The sequence below is a fragment of the Sus scrofa genome, chromosome 18 (genome assembly GCF_000003025.6).
Source record: "Sus scrofa isolate TJ Tabasco breed Duroc chromosome 18, Sscrofa11.1, whole genome shotgun sequence".
Lineage (NCBI taxonomy): Eukaryota > Metazoa > Chordata > Mammalia > Artiodactyla > Suidae > Sus > Sus scrofa.
The window spans coordinates 44,804,075-44,824,079 of record NC_010460.4 but is presented as its reverse complement, the minus strand read 5'-3'; the positions used below and the strand labels follow the sequence as shown (position 1 = coordinate 44,824,079).

Here is a 20,005-nt window from a genome sequence, read left to right as displayed (position 1 = left end):
AGGCCCAGGGACGTGGTAAAGGAGCCAACCTTTGTATCCAGCCCCAGCTGGCACCCACTGTGATGGCATGAGACACCCCCAAGGGAGCCACCTACCAGAAGCCTGGCAACACACAAAGGTAACTTGTTTTACGCACCAGGGAGGGAGAAGGGGAGGAATAACGGTTTTGTGACTGTCAGAAAGAGACTGTTAGCTTTCTAAGTAACAGTAACAATATGGTAGGAAGTCTCCTGGCTCACAAATGCTAATAATTTGCATCTGCCTGATTAATAACGTCACATTTATTAGCTCGACAGATATTGAGGACCTCGTAGGGCTCCTTTCTGCGGATGAGGGTTAATACAACCTTTCCTGTCCTTCCTTTCATAGAGAGCTTGATGCAAAATGGATCATTAAACATCCAGCTACACCTGTGCTCCAGTGCCACTCACGCCGTATCAGAAAAGAGAGGAAATCAAAAGTAAAAAACATTGGACCAACCAACAAAAAAGGCATATAGCGCCTCCAACAGGATCGGGACTTAAGATACTCCATCCACACCCCAATTTTTATAACGAAGTAGGTGAGGGAAGGTTTGAAACCAGAAATTGCTAAAGCTACAGGAAGCCTGTCCCATATGAAACCGGATCTGGACTTCACCAGGAAAAGGACATGCCCCCAGGGTTGAAGTGATTCTAGCAGGTTCTGTGGCCTGTTCTCAGTTTGAATGTAAACATGGCATATCTGGCTGTGAGACTGAGGAAAACACAGCCAAATCCGTAAGTCAGCTTTATTACTCTGGAAAAATGAAGAAGCACATGTGGAAACGTGGCATTTCCAGGGTTGGCTAAATAACCTAAACTACCTCCCTGTCTTTCTCTTTGTTGCTGTCATTTAAAATGTTCACAATTGTCACGGGATGCCATTATCACAAATGTTGGCACAAGCACTAATCAGATGTAAGATTTCCTCCATCTGTGATTCACAGGTAGCAATGGGAATCCTCCACCTTCTAAAATTTAGGAACTTAAAAAGATTCACTGAAGCTTCTAATTGCAAAGATCCTGAAATGATTTTGGTCTTTCAAAAATATTAACAGCAACAAAAACAATGTCAGGCAACTTGAAAATGAAATGCTTATTAAATTCTGTGGTCTCTGAAAAGAGGTAAGGGAATTGAGCTTCAATAGGGCAAAGAAAGGAGTGGCTCGATTATGAACCTGACTAGTATCCATAAGGATGTGGGTTCGATCCTTGGCCTCTCTCAGTGGGTTAAGGGTCCTGGCATCACTGCGGCTATTGTGTAGGTCAGCAGCTGCAGCTCCAATTCGACCCCTAGACTGAGAATTTCCATATGTCCTGAGTGTGACCCTAAAAAGCAGAAAAAAAAGAGGGGGGAGGCAAAGAAGAACTCTAACAGCAAGAACTTCTCATGCTGAGAACTTCATGTCTGCTGTCTTACTCGGTACTCATGTTTTTGAAGTTCCTAGGCCAGGGGTTGAATCTGAGCCGCAGCTGCAGCAACGCCAGATTCTTTATCTAATGTGCCAGGCTGGGGATTGAACCCATGCCTCAGCAGCAACCTGGGCCACTGCAGAAACAATGCCAGATCCTTAACCTACCAGGCCACACAGCAGGAACTCCAGTACTCATGTTCTGAATAAAATGAACAGGGAAGGTGAGTGACTTGACCGAATCACGAGGCCGGTACATGACGGAAGTGGAACGGGAACCTAGGGATCCCCGAGTCCAGAGTCCACATTAGAATCCCAGGCACCCGAAGTGCTATTCCTTGGCACAGCCAGCTGGTGGTCTTAGGAAGACTCGTAAAAATCAGGAAGGACTGGGACGCTCAGTCTGGAGAAAACGGAATCTCAATGAGCAGAGGCAGGGTTGCAGGTGAAGCGAGGGGTGGAGAGGGGGTACCGAGGGGGACCCGCGGCCGTGCGCGTGCTGGTGCTGGTTCCTTTCCACGCCAGGAACCACCTGCCCCGACGAGAGAACTGAGCCAGTGGGGGGACAACAAAATTCCCCTCCAACTCAAGTCATGAAGCCTGAAGTCAGGAAGCCACGCTGGGCCATCACGCCCTTAACTGTGTGTGTTTGATCCCCGCTGCGGGTATTCGGGGCTGTATGAGTACAGTATGTGATGCGTGTCCTTGATATAAAAACCTCAACTTTCAATTTCCTGGGGGCCTTGATATTCTCCATAAAGGAGAGGATGAAGGTGCTTGGGGATTTGAGGAAGAAGAAAAATGGGAAAAAAAAGCGGAAGCTGGGGCTGGTCATGAGAGTTCAGGTAGAGTTAAGAGTGAAAGCGTGTGTGGCTGCGTGGTGACACCCCTCCTGCCCCAGAGGCAGTGCTGCAGGTCCCTGTCTGGGGCGAGTCAGGACAGAATCAGGTCTTTTTCTCCCCTGATTATTAACATAATCTGTGTCCACTCTACATAACTGTAGAAATTTAGAAAACACAGAAGCGTATAAGAATATAGAAGAGATACAACCACTGTTCAACATCTGAGGTGTTCCAATATTTGTACTGTGAGATATGTCACATGAAATCAGATTTTCTCATTATTCTTTTTTTTTTTTACTTTTTAGGACTGCATCTATGGCACATGGAAGTTCCCAGCCCAGGGGTTATAATCGGAGCTACAGCTGCCAGTCTATGCCACAGCAACGCTGGATCCGAGCTGCATCTGTGACCTATACTGCAGCTCACATCGGTGTCAGACCCTTAAGCCACTGGCTGAGACCAGAGATGGAAACCGCATCCTCGTGGATCCTAGTCGGGTTCTTAACCTGCTGAGCCACAGTGGGAACTCCTTTCTTGGGGGGCCGCCCCCGTGGCATGTGGAAGTTTCCAGGCCAGGGAGTGAACCTGTGCCATAGCAGCAACCCGAGCCACTAGGGTGACAACGCCAGATCCTTCACCTGCTGCCCCACAGGAGAACTCCCTGGGGGGTGGTCTCTGAGACCTAAGCACTCTTGGGCTAATGAGGTCGTAGGTGCTCTGCCAGTCGTATGAACAGAGCAGGCAGAAAGGTCAGATGACACAACTTGAGTCTACAGTTGGGGAGTGTCTGGAAAGCCACTAAGGGTGTCCCCGAGGAGGTGGCATTTGAGCTGTGCCTGGAGAAATGAGGGGAACAGAAGTGGAAAGGACTGGGGGAGAGAGGAGGGGCAGGGGGCCTTCTCAGCAGAGCAACTACTGTGGGAACCACTCGAAGGCTTAGCTGTACTGCTGGGCCCTCTCCCTTGCCCGGCCTGGCTGAAGTGTGAGGTGCCGGATGCTCTGTTTCTCACTTCTGCAAATGCCAGGGAAATGGGGAGGAGACCGAATCCTGAGTCAGTGCCCAAGAGACTCCCTGCCAACGGGGGCCCAGGGATGAGACACGGCTGAAGTCAGGCCCTGGGAATAAACAAGGTGGTAGCACTTCTACCTGACTCTGCAGCACAGCGGCTCATTACATCCTGCTCTCACCAAAACCCAACTCACCAGTCATGCAGGAAACCCGGTGAAATAATGAGACCATAGAACACCACTGCTCTGCGGCCACTGAAAGAGACTAAAGCTTTGGGGAACCCGGCTACACTCCTTGCAAACACTCGGGTAGGAGAAGCCTTTCTTGGCATTCTGGCCCGGAAAAGGAAACGCACACCTTCCTCACGGAAATCAGGACCACTAATCGCCACCCACGCCACCTGCCAGCTCGCGGTACTGAAGCAGGCGGCCTCCATGGCCCAAGGGTCACCCAAATTTCTTCTGGCCTTAGATGGAGAAAGCCCCCACACTTCAAAAAGCCCCCACCAACCCAGACACCGATAACTGCAGGAGGAAGTTGCTGGAAACCCAGGAAACACAGAAGCAAAGGAATAAAAGAATAATAATGATAAGGAAATAGAAGCGACCAGGGAAAAGGCTGGCGAAGGAGGAGACTAGAAGAGAGATGCCTCATCCTCTTCAGCCCCTCTACTCCCACGCCGTTTTGGCTTTCGGTCGGCTGCAGTCTGGGTCCCTGCTCTGCTCCTTTCGCACAGCTCATGTGCTAGACGGCCTTGAAACAGTGTTTGGACCCTCGAGAGGGGGGAGCCCAGGGAGGACCGGCTCCCGTGGAGGCGACGCAAAAAGCATCGGGGAGCAGGCAGGACACAGGGACAGCGTCTCTGCCCAGCTTTTTCCACTTTGAAAGAAAGAAGCAGAGAAATTCTTTCTTCAATGCAGAGCTGTCCTCAGGAAAAACCAGCTTGTCAACAATCCCCTGGGCTCCCGGCTTCCCGAGGTAATTTCCTTGCCTTCCTACTCACCCACCCCCAAAAAAAACCCCCAAATTTCCATGCATTCTGACCCAAAAGAACATCCATACACACCGGGGACACCTTCTAACCCTGACGCAGGTCATGACGCCCTGACGGATTCTCACATCCCATCCTGGGGGTTGCATTTTAGTTATATCAAAGCACATCTGGACTTAATAGGATAAAATTAACCAGCATAGAGAGCAGGTGAGACTTTGGGCCACTGACCTGTGGTACCTTTGTGTTTCATGCTTTTATGTCACAAGTAGGTATAAAAAGTACTGAAATAGATTCTTTTTTGGTGTTTGGAGACGTGCTGAAGAAAGAGCAATCTGGGAAGTGTGCGTGCTGCCACACATTCTTCCAGCCTTTCTTAAAAAAGAGTCAAGCCTGCTGCGCTGTGGGTAACCTGGCATCTCACCCGATGCACCAGGTAAGGCTCTGATTTTTCTGTCTTACGGACGGATTGTAAGGAGCTGCTAACCCCTCATGGGAGAGCTGGCAAACTTGCTTTTTGCCTCGCCCGCTTGGACCCACACTCGAACGCTGTGGGCGTTTCTGTTTTGTCCTTTGGAGTTTTCCTAACAGAGAATTTAGTGCCCTCGGCTGCCCTAACACCCAGGGTCAGGCCCTCAGAGACACAAGTTCTTGTCTGCACAGAGAACGCTGGAGCTGAAGCAGGTGGTTTGAGGAGAAAAATAGCAAAACCCCTTTTCTCTTGATGTCCTTTCATGCTGGAAGGGGGTCGGGGGCAAAGACTTCCTCAGCTGGAAGCTAAATGCCCCACAGCGCTTTCCAGAAGGGCTCTGGCAACCGACTGCAGGCTTTTAAGACTTCAAAGGGCTCTTCTGTGAACCACCTGCAGAGCCAACCCTGGGGAAGGTGTTTGGCAAACAAATAGGTGACACATTTGATATTCTGACTGATGTGACATGAATTTGAAGAATACCCAAGACAGGGTCCTCCTACGGAAAAAAATCTCTTTTGCCTACACCTCCCACCTGTGCCAGTGAAGGGGAAACTCCTCCTACTGCCCAGAGAGCAGGGCCAGCCCTGACCCGAGCGAGGGCAGCCGGGGCCAGGCCTGGGTCACAGTGAGGACCACACACCCAAGCAGCATGGGACAGCAGGCACCTCTCCCCAGGTGCTACAGGCTCGGGACTCCGTCCCAGGTCTGTCCTCTTACGCCAGGTGAGGTGGTCCTTCTTTTACCTTGTATCTCTTTTTGCATCCAGGAACCGGGCAGGCGAAAGGCTTCTCCTCCCCTCCGTTCATGCACATGGAGCTGAGGATGGCTTCGGAGCTGATGGCGCTCTCTGTGGTCCAGGACTCATCGCTGTCCGACTCCTCGTAATCCACCTCCTCCTCGTCGTACTCACTGCCTGCGGGGCCAGAGGAGAAACGCAAGGATGTCAGGAGCAGCCTGGTCCCTACAGGTTCACCCTGCAGGGCAGGAGCCACCGCAGACGGGACAGGCAGCCCCTGCTGCCTGGGAGAGAGCATCCCAGGCGCCGAGGGACCACGGGCGCATCAGCCCCTAGGACTCCCTGGGGGAATCTCTGCATTCCCACATTCACGGAGAGGAATGAGCTGTGCCAGAACTTCAACGTGATTCTGTGGCAGGCCAGCCTGTGGAGGCAAAGGTGCTGGGAAGGCTTGGAGGCTAAAACCACAACCAACCAACCATGACAGATGCCCCCCTCACCACGCAGGCACCCCACACGCCTGATATTCCAGTGGACAGAATTCTGTCCCTTAGATTGATGCTTTATTGGTGTAGTAAATACAAAAATCTGTGCGAACAAGCTTTTCATTCATTGGGCATTTACACTTCAGTGGGAATTAATTGCAGATCTTTTTCGTTATAGGCTGAGCTGAAGACGATGAAGAAATTTGGGACTGAAAGGGGTTACCCCAAGCAAGGGAGAAGGGGGCCAGAAATGCCCAGAGCTCCGAGGGTGCAGGGTCCCTGTCAGGATGCAGGTCTAGCTTGAGGAGGATCGAACACCTGTCTCCAGGGAACGGCACCTGCCTTTCAGCCACACACAGCGTTGTCTCGGAGGGAGGCCTGAGCTGTCACAGCAGACAGCTCAGACGGACGCGGGGATTCTGAGGGCAAGGGTTCTGCTTGGGACTGAATTAAAAATCTGCCTCGCTGGGAGTTCGCGCTGTTCCTGCCTCACGGGGGTGTCTCTGCAGCACCAGGCTGCAGGGTCCCTCCCCGGACTGGCACAACGGGTTCAAGAATCTGGTGTTGCTGTGGAGAGCACAACTGTGGCTCAGATCTGAGCCAGGGAACTCCATCTGCCAGGGGCGGCCAAAAAAGGAAAGGAAAAAAATGTTAAAAACCCCTGCCTCGGCGACTTCTTGGCGGGGATGGAGAACTGCTTCAACAAGCTGCCCCTTCTGGCTCTTTAACGACGTCCGTGGCCATTTATTTGGAGCTTTTGCACAATACAACCCTGAAGGACATAATTCTACAGATCATAAACAGTGTAAAATAATATGTTGACAAGTCCTAATGCATTTACAAGCCCCGTGGAATAAATAGGAATTATGGCACAACATTAATAAGAATTACATGGTAGCAATTACAGTTGTGAAATTCATCCCCCAGGTGTGAGGCTAAATTGCACCAGGGGCCTGCCGGGGTGCTCCTTGGGCTCCCTCTGCTCCATCAATTATTTCAACACCAAATATTGGCACTTTTATTGGGTTTCATTTTAATAGGCATTAATAAGATTGTTTGAAGAGCCAGGTGAGCCAGGAACAGGAGGGACGCCAGCATTGGAGGTGAACACTGCAAAGGATCCAGGGAGGAAGGTGAATGAGGGCCTCGTATGTTTCAGGCACGTTCGATGCCTCGTCTCACCTAATCCTCGGTGACCCTGGGAGGTGGCAATGACTGTCACTTCCGTACCTCCGAGGAAATCGAGCCCTGCCAGGGTCAAGAGCCTGTGTGTTCTCAGTTAGCTATTAAGGGAGTCACTTTGCCCACGTAGCTGCCAGGCCTCCAGCGCCAGCAGCTCTCTGGGGTGGGGGTGGGGGTGGGGGTGTCTCTCAACCCCCGCCACATTGCGGATCTTCCACCACCTACCACTCTCCGAATTCAAAGCAGCCCATTTTGAAGCCTGATTAGAAATGCAGGCAGCGCAGAAAGGCAATTGGGCAAAAACAGCATTCAGCGTGGGTTTCCCTAAGCCCTGCTGGACTTGGCTGGAGCCCCCAGGAATGAGAGACCCCGTTTGGAAGGGCTCCTGTGACACCATCACAGGGGTACTACCCTGCCACGTCCTTAGGCCGGTCCTGGAGCAAGTCGTGAAAGCTGCTTTTAAGGAGGGTGCTATTTGGGACACTTCCCTCTTAAACAGATGTCATGTGCCGTGCCCTGGAAATTGCTTATTAGAAAACTATACATGCTATTCTGCAAAGCTCCTTCAGCAGGACCTGAGAAAGTGAGAACCACTAATGTACCCATCTAACTGGGCTAATTGGTTCACCTGAATATCAGGAATCTCACAACATTTACAACTGGGCGGGGGTGGGGGGGGCGCTCAGACCAACCAGGGGCTTAACAAAGCCCAGCAGAAGTCAAAACAGCCAGACTCTCCAGGATCCAAGGGGCCGGGGCTGGGGGTTGATGCTGTGGACTCAGTCTCCCGGAAACTACGCGGCCTCTAGTTCCAAGGCGGGCAGGTAGGGGGACCATTGATTTACTGGATATGTCAGGGTGTCAGGATGCTTCGGTGAGTGAAAGCCAGCATGGGGACAACAGGCGTACAAACCGGGCATCCTTGTCATCAGCACAGCACAAGGTCCTTTGCTTTGTGAAACTGTGTCCCTTGGATGGGGATCAAGAAGGATCTGTTTATACTTAGTTCTGTCCCACATCAAAGCCAAGCAACGCACAGCCTTGGGGTCAGGCCTTGGCTGGACACTGTCAGCTGAGTGACCAAGCTACCTGGCTTCTACTTTCTCTCCTGTGAAATGGGGGAACACCTCTTCCTGGCAGTTTAAGGACTGGAATTAGGGTCTGTCCACTGGAGGGAGTGGGATGGATGGGGGGTTTGGGGTTGGAAGGTACAAACTATTACATTTAGCATGGAGAAGCAACGAGGTCCTCCTGCACAGCACAGGGAACCATATCCAGTCTCTCGGGATGGCACACGTCAGAGAACAACAGGAGAAAAAGAAGGCATATATAACCGAGTCACTACGCTGTACAGCAGAAATTGGCACGACAATCTGTAAATCAACTATCCTCTAATACAAAAATAAATTTTAAAAAAGAATTACTGTCTATAGATCACCTGGCACAGGAGGTTCCGCGCATAGGAAGTGCTCAAAAAAACAGAAGACAGCATGGTATCATTTTTGCAATGGTACTACTTATTACATGTAAAATAATACTGGTTTTAGAAAGGCCTGTTGTGAAACTAGACAATAGGTAAGATAATTCTGATAGGTTTGGGAATCTCCACTAAAAACATACAAGAAGGATTCCGTGTCAGGAGAGGTGCTGTGCAGAGAGCGCTACAGAAGCCACGCTGGGAGCCCATGTGAGCCCCGGCGCTGCCGCCAACAGGCTGCGTGACCCCAGGCAAGTGATGTTACCTCTCTGAGCTTTAGATTCCTCATCTGTAAAATGGGCTAATAAAACTACCATCTCTTAAGGCTGTTGTGAAGAGCAATTGAGTTCCTGTTTTTAAAAGTATTTAGAACAATCGCATAGGGTTAGCATGAAAGAAGTATTCGGTAAATACATAGGCAAAGGTCACATAAGTTCATTTCATCCTCTCTTCTCTCTCTCTCTCGTACCCGCTTTTTTTTTAACAACAGAGGAGTGGGGGGATCTACTGCTGCTTGGGTTCCTGTACCCCAAACATGACCCTGTCATCAGACACGAGGAATGTCCCCAGCTGTGCTGTGGGTCCTTTGTTCTGTAGCCAGAGGGCCTGCTGCAGGCCCGGGGGCTGCAGTGGTTCCAAAAAGTCACACAGGCTCAGATGCTGGCAAGGGCTTGGGGCTCGTCTGCAAAACTTGCCGGCAGGGCCCACAGTGTCCTGCAGAAAACATCCAAGGTCAAAAAGCCTACTGCTCTAAGTCGCTTTTTGAACATCTTTGAACCCAAGGAAGAGCTAATCTGAAACGGAAGTTACAGCGTTAGTTACAAAACCATCTGGGCCCACCTTCTCTGCCTTGCCTTGCTCGTTTCCTCATGTCTTTCCAAGGAGAGAAGCCCACCCAGCCTGGTTCATCTTCCATCTCTGCTTCATCGGCCACCGCAAAAGGAGCTTCTGAATGAAGGGATTCTCAGCACACGCCAGCCCTTTGCTGAGAGAATCCCGCCCTCTGCCCCCATTTAGGGGCCACGGGATGGAGCGAGGCTGGCGCTCCTGGCAGCCATCTCCCAGCTCTTCGATCCTACATGCCAATCGATCAGAAGCTGTGAGCCCTGCCTCCCGGGAGGTGCGTGTGAATACACTTACATAAATGAGACACATCTACTCATATACTATGATAGGAAACAGATACACAGATAAGAGGGTGAAGACAAAATCATTTAATAAATAGATGTGTTACTACAAGAAATTCTTGGTAAAGATTTCCTACTTCCCTCCTCCCCCTCCTCTGCCGTCTTGGGCCTTCACTCTGGAGCCCACTGCGGTCAGGCAGCCAGAGGGTCAGACGGGCCCCATCCCAGCCAGCTTTGAGGCTGTGGGATTGAAATGAGCCCTTGGGTTGTTCCAGGGGAAGCGGAGGGGCCTGAAGGCGTGGATACTCACGTTCATCCCAAGCCTGAGTGAGCACGTGACTCTGAGGCCCCCTGAGAGCCCGACCCGTCAGCAACCGGCTCCAGCCAGAGACGGAGCGAGGACGAGCTTCTAGTTCTGAGCCCACATCGCCCAGAATCCATACATGTTAACTTCTGCCTCATTTCCCTTTGTTTTTCTCTTTTCTTTTTAGGGCCATGCCCGTGGCATTTAGAACTTCCTGGGGCCAGAGGTCCAAGGGGAGCAACTCCAGATCCCCGGCCCACTGAGTGGGGCCAGGGATGGAACCTGCATCCTCATAGACACCATGTCACGTTCTTAACCCACTAAGCCACAATGGGAACTCCTTCTCCTTCATTCTTTGAAGAAGGGAAAAAAAAATTGATAAAACGTATTTCCTCTGTGTCAAAGAGGAAAAAGACCCTCAACCCCTATCTGTAGTTTTAAGTAAATGGAGCAGGGAGGCGGGAAGAAAGGACTCTGGAGAGTGTGAGTCACAGAACCCTTGGGGCCCAGAGGAGGCATCTAGGCCACAGGCAGCCTGGCAGGTGTCCTCCTAGAAAGCTGGGTTGGGGCGCACTGGGTCGGGAGTCAGCATTGCAATTGGAAGGCTTAACTTAACAAGCGCTGGACCCCACACTCAGGTACGCGTCAAGGAAGTTAGAGGTGCTCAGCCATCCTGGGGCTCCTGGCTCAGGATTCTAGCTCGGAAAGGCGAGGACCCGTTCATCTTCATCTCTCCCCGCCTCTCCCCTCCCTGACCTATAGGACAAGTCAGCCCTAAGCCTTGGTCACGCCAACTGAAAGGGACAAGCGCTCAATCACAAAACAGAAACCTGCTTCCCACACTGACTGTCCCGAAGGCCCGAGGAAAGCTTTCTCACCCGAAAGAGAAGGTCTGGAGTCCCCATCGTGGCGCAGCGCTAACAAACCCGACTAGGATCCATGAGGACGCAGGTTGTTCAGCAGGTTAAGACCTGGCATTGCTGTGAGGTGTGGTGTGGGTCGCAGACGCGGCTCGGATCCCCTGTTGCTGTGGCTGGCAGCTGTAGCTCCAATTAAACCCGGAGCCTGGGAACCTCCATGTACCGTGGGTGTGGGCCTTAAAAAAAAAAAAAAAAAAAGAAAGAAAGAAAGAAAGAAAGATCCTGAGGGCCTTAACAAAGAAAAGCAGATGCAAACCCCAAGGACGAGGCTTCTTCGGGATGCAGCAAGGCCAGATCCTTAGCCCGCTGAGCAAGGCCAGGATCGAAAGCACGTCCTCCTGGATACTGGCTGAGGCTGTAATCGACTAAGCCACGGCAGGAACTCCCAGGTCGCTAATTTTGATGACCCCGTTCCCTTGGAAGAGAGAACACCTTCAAAGATCTGCCTCTCAGGGGAGCCACAAGGCCGGGGGACAGTCAGGATGGCGGGGCGGCCAGGGGGGCTGGGTGAAGGTGCCAGTGGGGATTCAGCCAAGCAATTATTTCGTTAGGGTGGTCAGTGTGTTTGCTGATGCTCTGGTTCCAAGGTCCCACGGCTTCGAGGCTCTGCCCAACGTCAGGGTGCCCTTAAGCCCTGTCATTTTTCCTGTGCTAACGGGCAGAATGGGAAGACCCAATGAACGCACGGAGGCACGTTGGCCCACACGCCTGCTTTCTGGATGTGGCCTCCTTTTGCTTGAAATGATTTTTTCCTTAAATTCTGGCACTTACTTCTACATCTAAACTTACCAGTGCCTACCTGGATTTCTTTCTTTCTGTTCTTTTTTTTTTTTAAATAAAAACTGTTGGGAGTTCCCATTGTGGTGCAGCAGAAACAATCCGATGAGGAACCATGAGGTTGCGGGTTCAATCCCTGGCCTTGCTCAGTGGGTTAAGGATCTGGCATTGCCGTGAGCTGTGATGCAGGTAGCAGACACGGCTCAGATCTGGCATTGCTGTGGCATTGCTATGGCTGTGGTATAGGCCAGCAGCAACAGCTCTGAAAGGACGCCTCGCCTGGGAACCTCCATATGCTGAGGAAGCAGCCCTAGAAAAGACAAAACAACAAAATAAAAATAACTGTAGCTGCCTATAAATGAGCGAACTTTGCTTTCAACATGCATTTCCGGTACCAGAAGGAGTTAGGAGGCGATGCCTCTGCCATTTAGCTGTGGGCAGGGGGTGGCTCCTGTGAGCCTGGCCCTGGGAGAGGTGCTTTCCATGGCACCAAAGTTAATTTCCCCAAAGACTGAGGTTCAGGAGGTGAGGGCCGTGCTCAAGGAATCCTGACTAGAACCAAGCAGGCCTGGTCTGGGCCTTCGAAGTCTATGCCCCTCTGATTTCTTTTCACATGGAATATCCCTGATGGAGGGATAGAAAGATGTGACATGCGGAGCAGAGCCTGGGAAGTGCTAGGGAGGAGGGGGACGGACACACAGGGGGTGTCCTAGCCACACGTGAAGGGCCTGTGAGCTTGCGGGAGGTGTGGGGCTGGCCCCCTCCAGCCGAGTGGGTGAGCCCCTGCCCTCCTGGGTGGTGGCAGTCCAGGCTTTTGAAGAAAATCTCCATGAATTGTTGTTTTTTCCCAAGCGCTTCTGAATCACAGGCAGTATTAATCGATTTAAAACTGACATTCACCAATGGTAGGGTTTCTACCAGAAAATGTAATTTCACGTGCACCGTCACAGGGAGGTAGTGGCTGCCACTCATCTTCCGTGGGCTGAATTTCCCACTGTCGTCCTCCTCGGCTGTACATTCCCCAGGGTGGGGGCCCGAGGTGGGCAGGACAGTGGCTGAGAGAGGTGCCTCTGGGTGGCCCCAAGAGCTGACGTCAGCATTTCCGTTTGGGAAATGAGCAGAACCCAGTAGCTAGGATTTGACAGGACTGCTGCGACGTTCCTTCTGCTTATCAGCCAAGGGAGGAAAAATCAGAGCTGGTTTCACGACTCGCACGGGCAGCTGGGGTCCAGAGCCCTGTACACAGGGGCGTCCGTAACCAGCCACCTGGAGGACCCCACCGCCCGGCCCAAGAGCCTGCCAAGCGCCTCGCCCAGCTCAGCCTCCCTTGCCAAAGCAGCCACTGCCAGTCCTGTCCCCTCCCCTGCAGCCTCCGTCCACTGCCTCTGCCCTCTGCTCACTTTTTTCCTCTGGGAAGAGTGCGCCGACCCATTTTAGCACCTATGTGTTCTCATTCTTTGTATTCATAAACACCATGACACATAGATTAGATTAAAAATAAGTCAACCTTTTCCAGAAACCCAATATGCCACATTTTTCTTTTAACACAGATCATTAATATTCATGCCCAAGTGATAACTGCAGTGACAGCAAATTAAAACTCTCCCAGGGTGTCAAATTCTGACAAATACATTAGCAAGGAGTTGCCTTTCTGCCTTATAGACTTATCATTATAAATTAGCTTTAATTGGTACTGACCCACTTTATACGAGCTGAAGGAACAGGAGTCTAAATGCACTGGCCACGTGTGATTCGGAACGAAGGCGCACTGACGGCTCCGGGGACCATCGCCAAGCCTCACAAATTGACCTCCTCGCTCCTGGGCTCAGCTCACCCCTAGAATGTCATGCTCCCCTGTCCCCTCCTTAACGATGGGGCTATTCCTGGTTCTCCCAGTCCAAACTGATGCCTCCCTCACAGGCCTCCACACTGCCTGATAGATTAGGAGGCTCTCAGTCATTATCTTTGGTGATGACCCCAGGGCTCAGGGCAGTGCCTGCATTTAAGGAGCCAACAGACTTATGTTTGTTGAATGACTGAATGAGGGAATACCCTTCACAGGCTCTAGCGATGGAAGGGACCCAAGACTACACAGCCTCCACCCGTGACCTCCTATAGTCTCCAACAAAGGAAAAGAAATTGGATGATCTCACTTGCCTGCTTAAAACCCTCCAAGGGCTTCCCACAGCAAGCAGCAGCCCACCGCTCTGTCATGACCTTACCCCATGTCATAGCTGCTTGAATCTTTACTATCTGCAGGCCTTTAAAAAAAAAAGAAAACAACTACTTACACAGCTGACGCTTGAACATCACAGGTTTGAACTACATGGGTCCACTTACAGGCAGGTTTTTGCAGTAATCGACACTGCAGTACTACACAATCCTTGGCTAACTGAATCCATGATACGGAGATGTGGATACAAAGGACCAACCAGAAATTCTCCTCGGATTTACCGCTGTGTTGGTTCGTGCCTCTAACCCCTCCGTGCTCAAGGGTCAACCGTACTTGGTTTAGTGCTAAATTTTTACGCCTATAAATCTAACAAATGTTTCTGATCATTCAGATACTATTTGATAAATAAAAACAGAAGCTACAAAATAGAATGTGGCATTCCTGCTGCGGCACAACAGGATGGGCGGAGTCTCTGGACTGCTGGGACACAGGTTCGATCCCTGGCCCAGCACAGGGGGATAAGTATCTGGGGTCGCATACATTTCAACTGTCCCTCGAATCTGATCCCTGGCCTGGGAACATCCATATCCTGAGGGGTGACCAAAAACACCAAAAAGAATGTACCTACATGTTTAGGTGCTGATTACAAATTTAGATTCTACGCATTTCAACAAAGTTATACCCTTTTACCATTTAAGTAGATAAGCTTCGTATCTTAAAAACAGACAGATGATGCAAATGATCACAATGACCACAAACCCTATATTTAACCTATTATACAACATGGTCCTACAGATTTACTTTTTCATTATTTCCACCCTTGGTTTTGACCTTTCTGGGGTTACGAGAATCTGTTGAAAGAGGAGCTGATGTCGGCCAGTGGAAGGTGGGGGTTCTGAGGAGTCGACCACCTGACCCTTGATAAGGACCATCAGGGCAAGAGGAGTCCAGAGTGAGCCTGCATTTCCTGGGCTGGATGCCTGGGTTTTTCACTCAAGGTTTGCTTATTTCACAACAGGATTTTTAAAGGCTCTGTCTGTCTGTCTTTTTTTTTGTGTGTGTGCATTTTAGGGCCGTACCCACGGCATATGGAGATTCCCTGGCTAGGGGTCTAATTGGAGTTGCAGCTGCCAGCCTACACCAAAGCCACAGCAACTCAAGATCCAAGCCAGGTCTGCAACCTACACCACAGCTCATGGCAACACCAGATCCTTAACCCACTGAGCAAGGCCAGGGATCCAACCCACAACACCTCATGGTTCCTAGTCGAATTCATTTCTGCTGCGCCATGACAGGAACTCCTGCCTGTCTTTCTTGCCATATGATGCCTTCAATATAATTCCCAGGACCACTGGAGATCGCATCTCCCAGGGACCAGGGATCCTCCCTAGCCACACAGCTCTTCCCCCGTCTTGCAACCCCCTCCAGCTCAGGGCCTCTTCCACCTGTGTGGGACCAGGCTGGCTGGTCTCTCCTATGCTTCCTGCAGCCAGGGGGCTTACTCACAAGGCCCTGCCAATCTGCTAATGGAGGTAGAGAAAAACAACACCTATGTTTTATGGGCAGACATCTACTTTACAGAAGGATGCAACCCCCATCTATGCTGACGCTCCCAACGGATCAAAATTATAGAAATATAAGCAAATCCTTTTATTTCCACTGTCCTTATATTATAGCTACTTTGAGGCACACTTTAATTTCCCCAGGTTAAGTATCATTTTGGACGCATTGATTTTTTTTTCACTGATTCAATTAGTTAATTATCAGTCATTATCATACCAACTTGGCCAGCAGAAATCCCCTTAGGTGGTCTCCTTTGCCCTTTTGGTATTTTTCCATGATCATTTTTTAATTAAAATTTCTTCTCTTTAATCAAAGCCATCATTGTACACAATAAAAAGAGAGTTCTATGAGGGTATAACATGAAAGAGGAGGCCCCTGTTCTGCACCCCCCCCCCGCTCCCCCATGGCAACCGCTTATAAGTCTTTTACCTGGATTTACTCCCCATTTTTATTTTTTTGCCTTCTAGGGCCACGCCCACGGCATATGGAGGTTCCTAGGTTAGGGGTCGAATGGGAGCTGTAGGTGCCAGCCTATACCACAGCTCATGGCAATGCAGGAACCGAGCCACGTCTGCTACCCACAGCACAGCTCACTCACAGCAATGCCGGATCCTTAACCCACTGAGCGAGGCCAGGGACTGAACCTGCGTCCTCATGGATGCCAGTCAGATTCACTCACTGCTGCTCCATGACAGGAACTCCTCCCCATTTTTAAACATCAGGCCGCTACTGCTCTTTCCTGAAGTTCAGTCTGGGGTATCTTTTGACGTCCCGCTATGCAAACTAAGAATTCTGATCCTTTACATATTTCCCAACCCTCCTCCGAGCAGAATTTCATTATGATGTTTGGCTTCATTGTTATTCAATGTTTGCATTCTTATGACACCAGTGAACTATGATCACATTTTTGTTGTCCTTGGAGTTAGTAAACGCCATTTCATTAGCCTCTGCAGCTGCTGTCATCCTTCTCATCTGCAGCCTCCTCCTCTCCTCACCACCACTGTCATCATAAGGGCAGCTGACACTTATTTGGGGCTCACTACATGCAGGGCCACCTGCCAAACCAGCTAGATGTGTGGGCAGAGTGGGGACTGAGCCAGAACAGTGTAGCCCTGACGGCCACCTGGCCACGGTGATGTGACCATGGTCACTGAAGGGCTAAGCTGTGCTCGGAGAGGCTCTGACTCTCCTCCTGGCTCCTTCCACTGTCAGGGAGGAGGAAGCTGCTGCTCCAATTCCATGGCCGATGATCTAATCTGAGGTCAAGGTCAAGGCTATGGAAACTGGCATCTTCTAAAAAGTGGGCATTCAGAGTTTAAAACAATTCCACAGAGCAAGGGTAAGAACATTCTCAGAAAAAGATGAAAAGAAACAAACACCTAGGAAAAAAAACACCTAGCCTCTTTCCCCTCAACCGTTTCTTATTATGCCTCTGAATCCTTTGCTTCTTTCTCCTTGAGACATCAAAGAAGCCCTTCTGGACTTTCCTCTCACCTACTCAGTTTGGGTCCAACTCTGCAGCTTGTTCCTAAGCCTGAGTTTTGGTACCTAATTTCCTAGCTCTCCATCTCGGGGAGAAGAGAAGGAAACTGCTCAAAAAGCATGAGAAAACAGTGTGTCCTTTCTTGGTCCCATATCCTGGTTATCTTTCAGGAAAAAAACTGAGCAATAAGAGACACCACCACCCCTTCAGTCCTGAGGATTTCTGAGACATCACCGCCCCCATTTCTCCTCCCTCCTCATCAGTTCCACTATTTTACCTTTGTGGGAGATCAAAAGGCCTTCCCGTGGCTGCTCAAGATTCAAGGAGATTTAACATAAAGGTTTCCGGTGGCAACAGGCAACTCTTAAGGCCTATTTCCAGGGCAGAGTCCTAGCATTTTCAAATTGCAGATTGTGACTCGTTAAGTGGGCCATGAAATCAATTTCGAGGGGCACAGTTAGCGTTTAAAAACAAAAGGACAGAATGGAATACAAAGTATAAGAGCGTTACGATGTGTTTGTAAACCCCTGTTGCAGGTATGCGTCTCAGTGCAAAAATTGCTCTCGGTGTCACAGGAAGAAAGCATAAAGCCATCTGACCATCAGCATCTCATTTACAGGACTTCTTTCTAAAAGAACCAGCTTCCATCCAGAGGGGGAAGAAATCACCAAACAATTTTAACCAACACTCACACAGGGTGTGGAACAGCCTAAAGTGGAAGAGAAAGGTGGTTTTTCGTCCCCGTCAAGAAGCCCTTGCATCAGCTAGCAGGCACCTGTCACCCAACCGGCAAGCTGACCTCAGGAGCACCAGGAGGGCACACACAGGGAATCACCCTGAAAGGCACAGGCGAGAGAAAGCATGAAGACAGTTGATTCGGCGGTCTTCTCAAACCACGACACCTCACATTCTTTTTTGAATATTTTCAATGAGAGCCAATGCTTGTGGGATGGGCGAATCATTTTAAGAAATGGCCCCGAGTCACTCAGGGTCCTCCTGCTGAATTAAAGAGTCCTGCATGGTACCTGAACTCTATAACCAGCTGTCATCAGGCTGCCAAAGAGAATGGGTTCTCAAAGTTTCGACTCTGGAGTTCCCGTCATGGTGCAGTGGTTAACGAATCCGACTAGGAACCATGAGGTTGCGGGTTCAGTCCCTAGCCTTGCTCAGTGGGTTGAGGATCCGGCGTTGCCGTGAGCTGGGGTGTAGGTTGCAGACGCGGCTCGGATCCCGCGTTGCTGTGGCTCTGGTGTAGGCTGGTGGCTACGGCTCCGATTCGACCCCTAGCCTGGGAATCTCCATATGCCGCAGGAGCGGCCCAAGAAATAGCAAAAAGACAAAAAATAAATAAATAAAAAAAAAAGTTTCGACTCTTGCAGCCGAGCTAAGGAGGGCTGGCCGGCCAGCAGGTGCCTGCGAGGGGCAAGTGGCCTGAATCACGCCTGCCGGGTGCTGGAAAGGAGCCACAAGGAAGCCCAGAGCAGGGGCTGGGCGCGTCCAAGGTCGGCTGGCAGACTCGTCTAGCCTGGCACCCTCGTGGGCCCCCTGGGAGAGCCCTGTTGGAGGGTGACTTCTTCGAGGCTAGGCTGTTCTCCTAACTCCCCGCAGACCCCAGCACCTGGCACAGTGCCTGGCCTGAGCAGGGCTCAGCCCGTCCCTGAGGGAAGACAGGAATCCATGGCAGAGGCCCCGTGCACGGGAGGGATGGAATCACATGACACAACGCCCACAGGCACTTGCACATAACGTGCATTCTTGTGCTTCGTGATTATGCTTATGTAACGCACACGACAATCTGTATTTGGTGACATGAAAGGGGCAATGATGAAGCCATGAGGGATCGCAGTCTGTGATATAAATACACACATGAAACCTGGTTAGCAGAAGTACAGAAACCAGCCGAACCCTGGTATGAGGCTGCATGTAAGGCAGGTGCTTCAGGGGCTTGGAAGCAGGCTGCCCGTATTAGGATTCTGGCCGTGCTATTAGCATCCGGTGCCCTCAGACCTGTAGTTCCACCACTTTCCACCACTGCCTCATCTGTAAAATGGAAAAACACCAGAACTAATGTCATAGCGCTACTGTGAAGACTGCATGATTTAACATGCATAAAGTGGATTCCATTACTATCTGGTGCCTCTGGTCGGTATTACTACTTTATTTTTAAAAATTTTTTTATTTTTATCTTTTCGTCCTTTTGTCCTTTTTTAGGGCTGCACCCACGGCATATGGAGGTTCCCAGGCTAGGGGTCCAATCAGAGCCACAGCTGCCGGCCACAGCCACAGCCACAGCCATGCCAGATCTGAGCTGCGTCTGCGACCTACACCACAGCTCACAGCAATGCTGGATTCTTCACTCACTGAGCAAGGCCAGGGATCAAACCCGCAACCTCATGGTTCCTAGTCGGATTCGTTTCCACTGCACCACGATGAGAACTCCAGTATTACTATTTTAATAAGTAATTAAAAATTGTCTAGACTTGAAAGACATGACCAGGTATATGGACCAAGCTTAGTGAGGAATCATCTGCTTGGAGTCATCTGCCCAAGAAGCACGGACTGGGAGTTCCCATTGTGGCTCCAGTAACCAGTCCAACTAGTATCTATGAGGATGTGGGTTCAATCCCTGGCCCCCCTCAGTGGGTTAAGGATCTGGTGTTGCCCTGAGCCGTGGCTTGGATCCAGCATTGCCATGGCTGTGGTGTAGGCCTGCAGCTGCAGCTCCAGTTCCCCAGACCTCAAGCCTGGGAACTTCCATATGCTGTGAGTGCAGCCTTAAACAGCAAAATAAACAAACACATTAAATAATAAATTAAAAAATGCACAGACAAAAATGCCCATGATGAAGATGGCATTTCTTTTCTTCTTTTTTTTTTTTTTTGTCTTTTTGCCTTTTCTAGGGGTGCTTCCTGTGGCATATGGAGGTTTCCAGGCTAGGGGGCAAATCGGAGCTGTAGCCGCTGGCCCATGCCACAGCCACAGCAACGCGGGATCCGAGCTGCATCTGCCACCTACACCACAGCTCATGGCAA

At 50.6% G+C, this 20,005-nt stretch overlaps 1 protein-coding gene across 2 annotated transcripts in view; it reads right to left on the bottom strand.

Moving 5' to 3' along the window:
* The window catches only part of JAZF1 (JAZF zinc finger 1), a 338,572-nt gene that overhangs the window by 3,022 nt on the left and 315,545 nt on the right, over positions 1 to 20,005 (bottom strand). For both annotated transcript variants that reach the window (NM_001315730.1, XM_013985762.2), the window contains 1 exon segment: positions 5,490 to 5,659. In NM_001315730.1, coding sequence (NP_001302659.1) covers positions 5,490 to 5,659 — 170 coding nt within the window.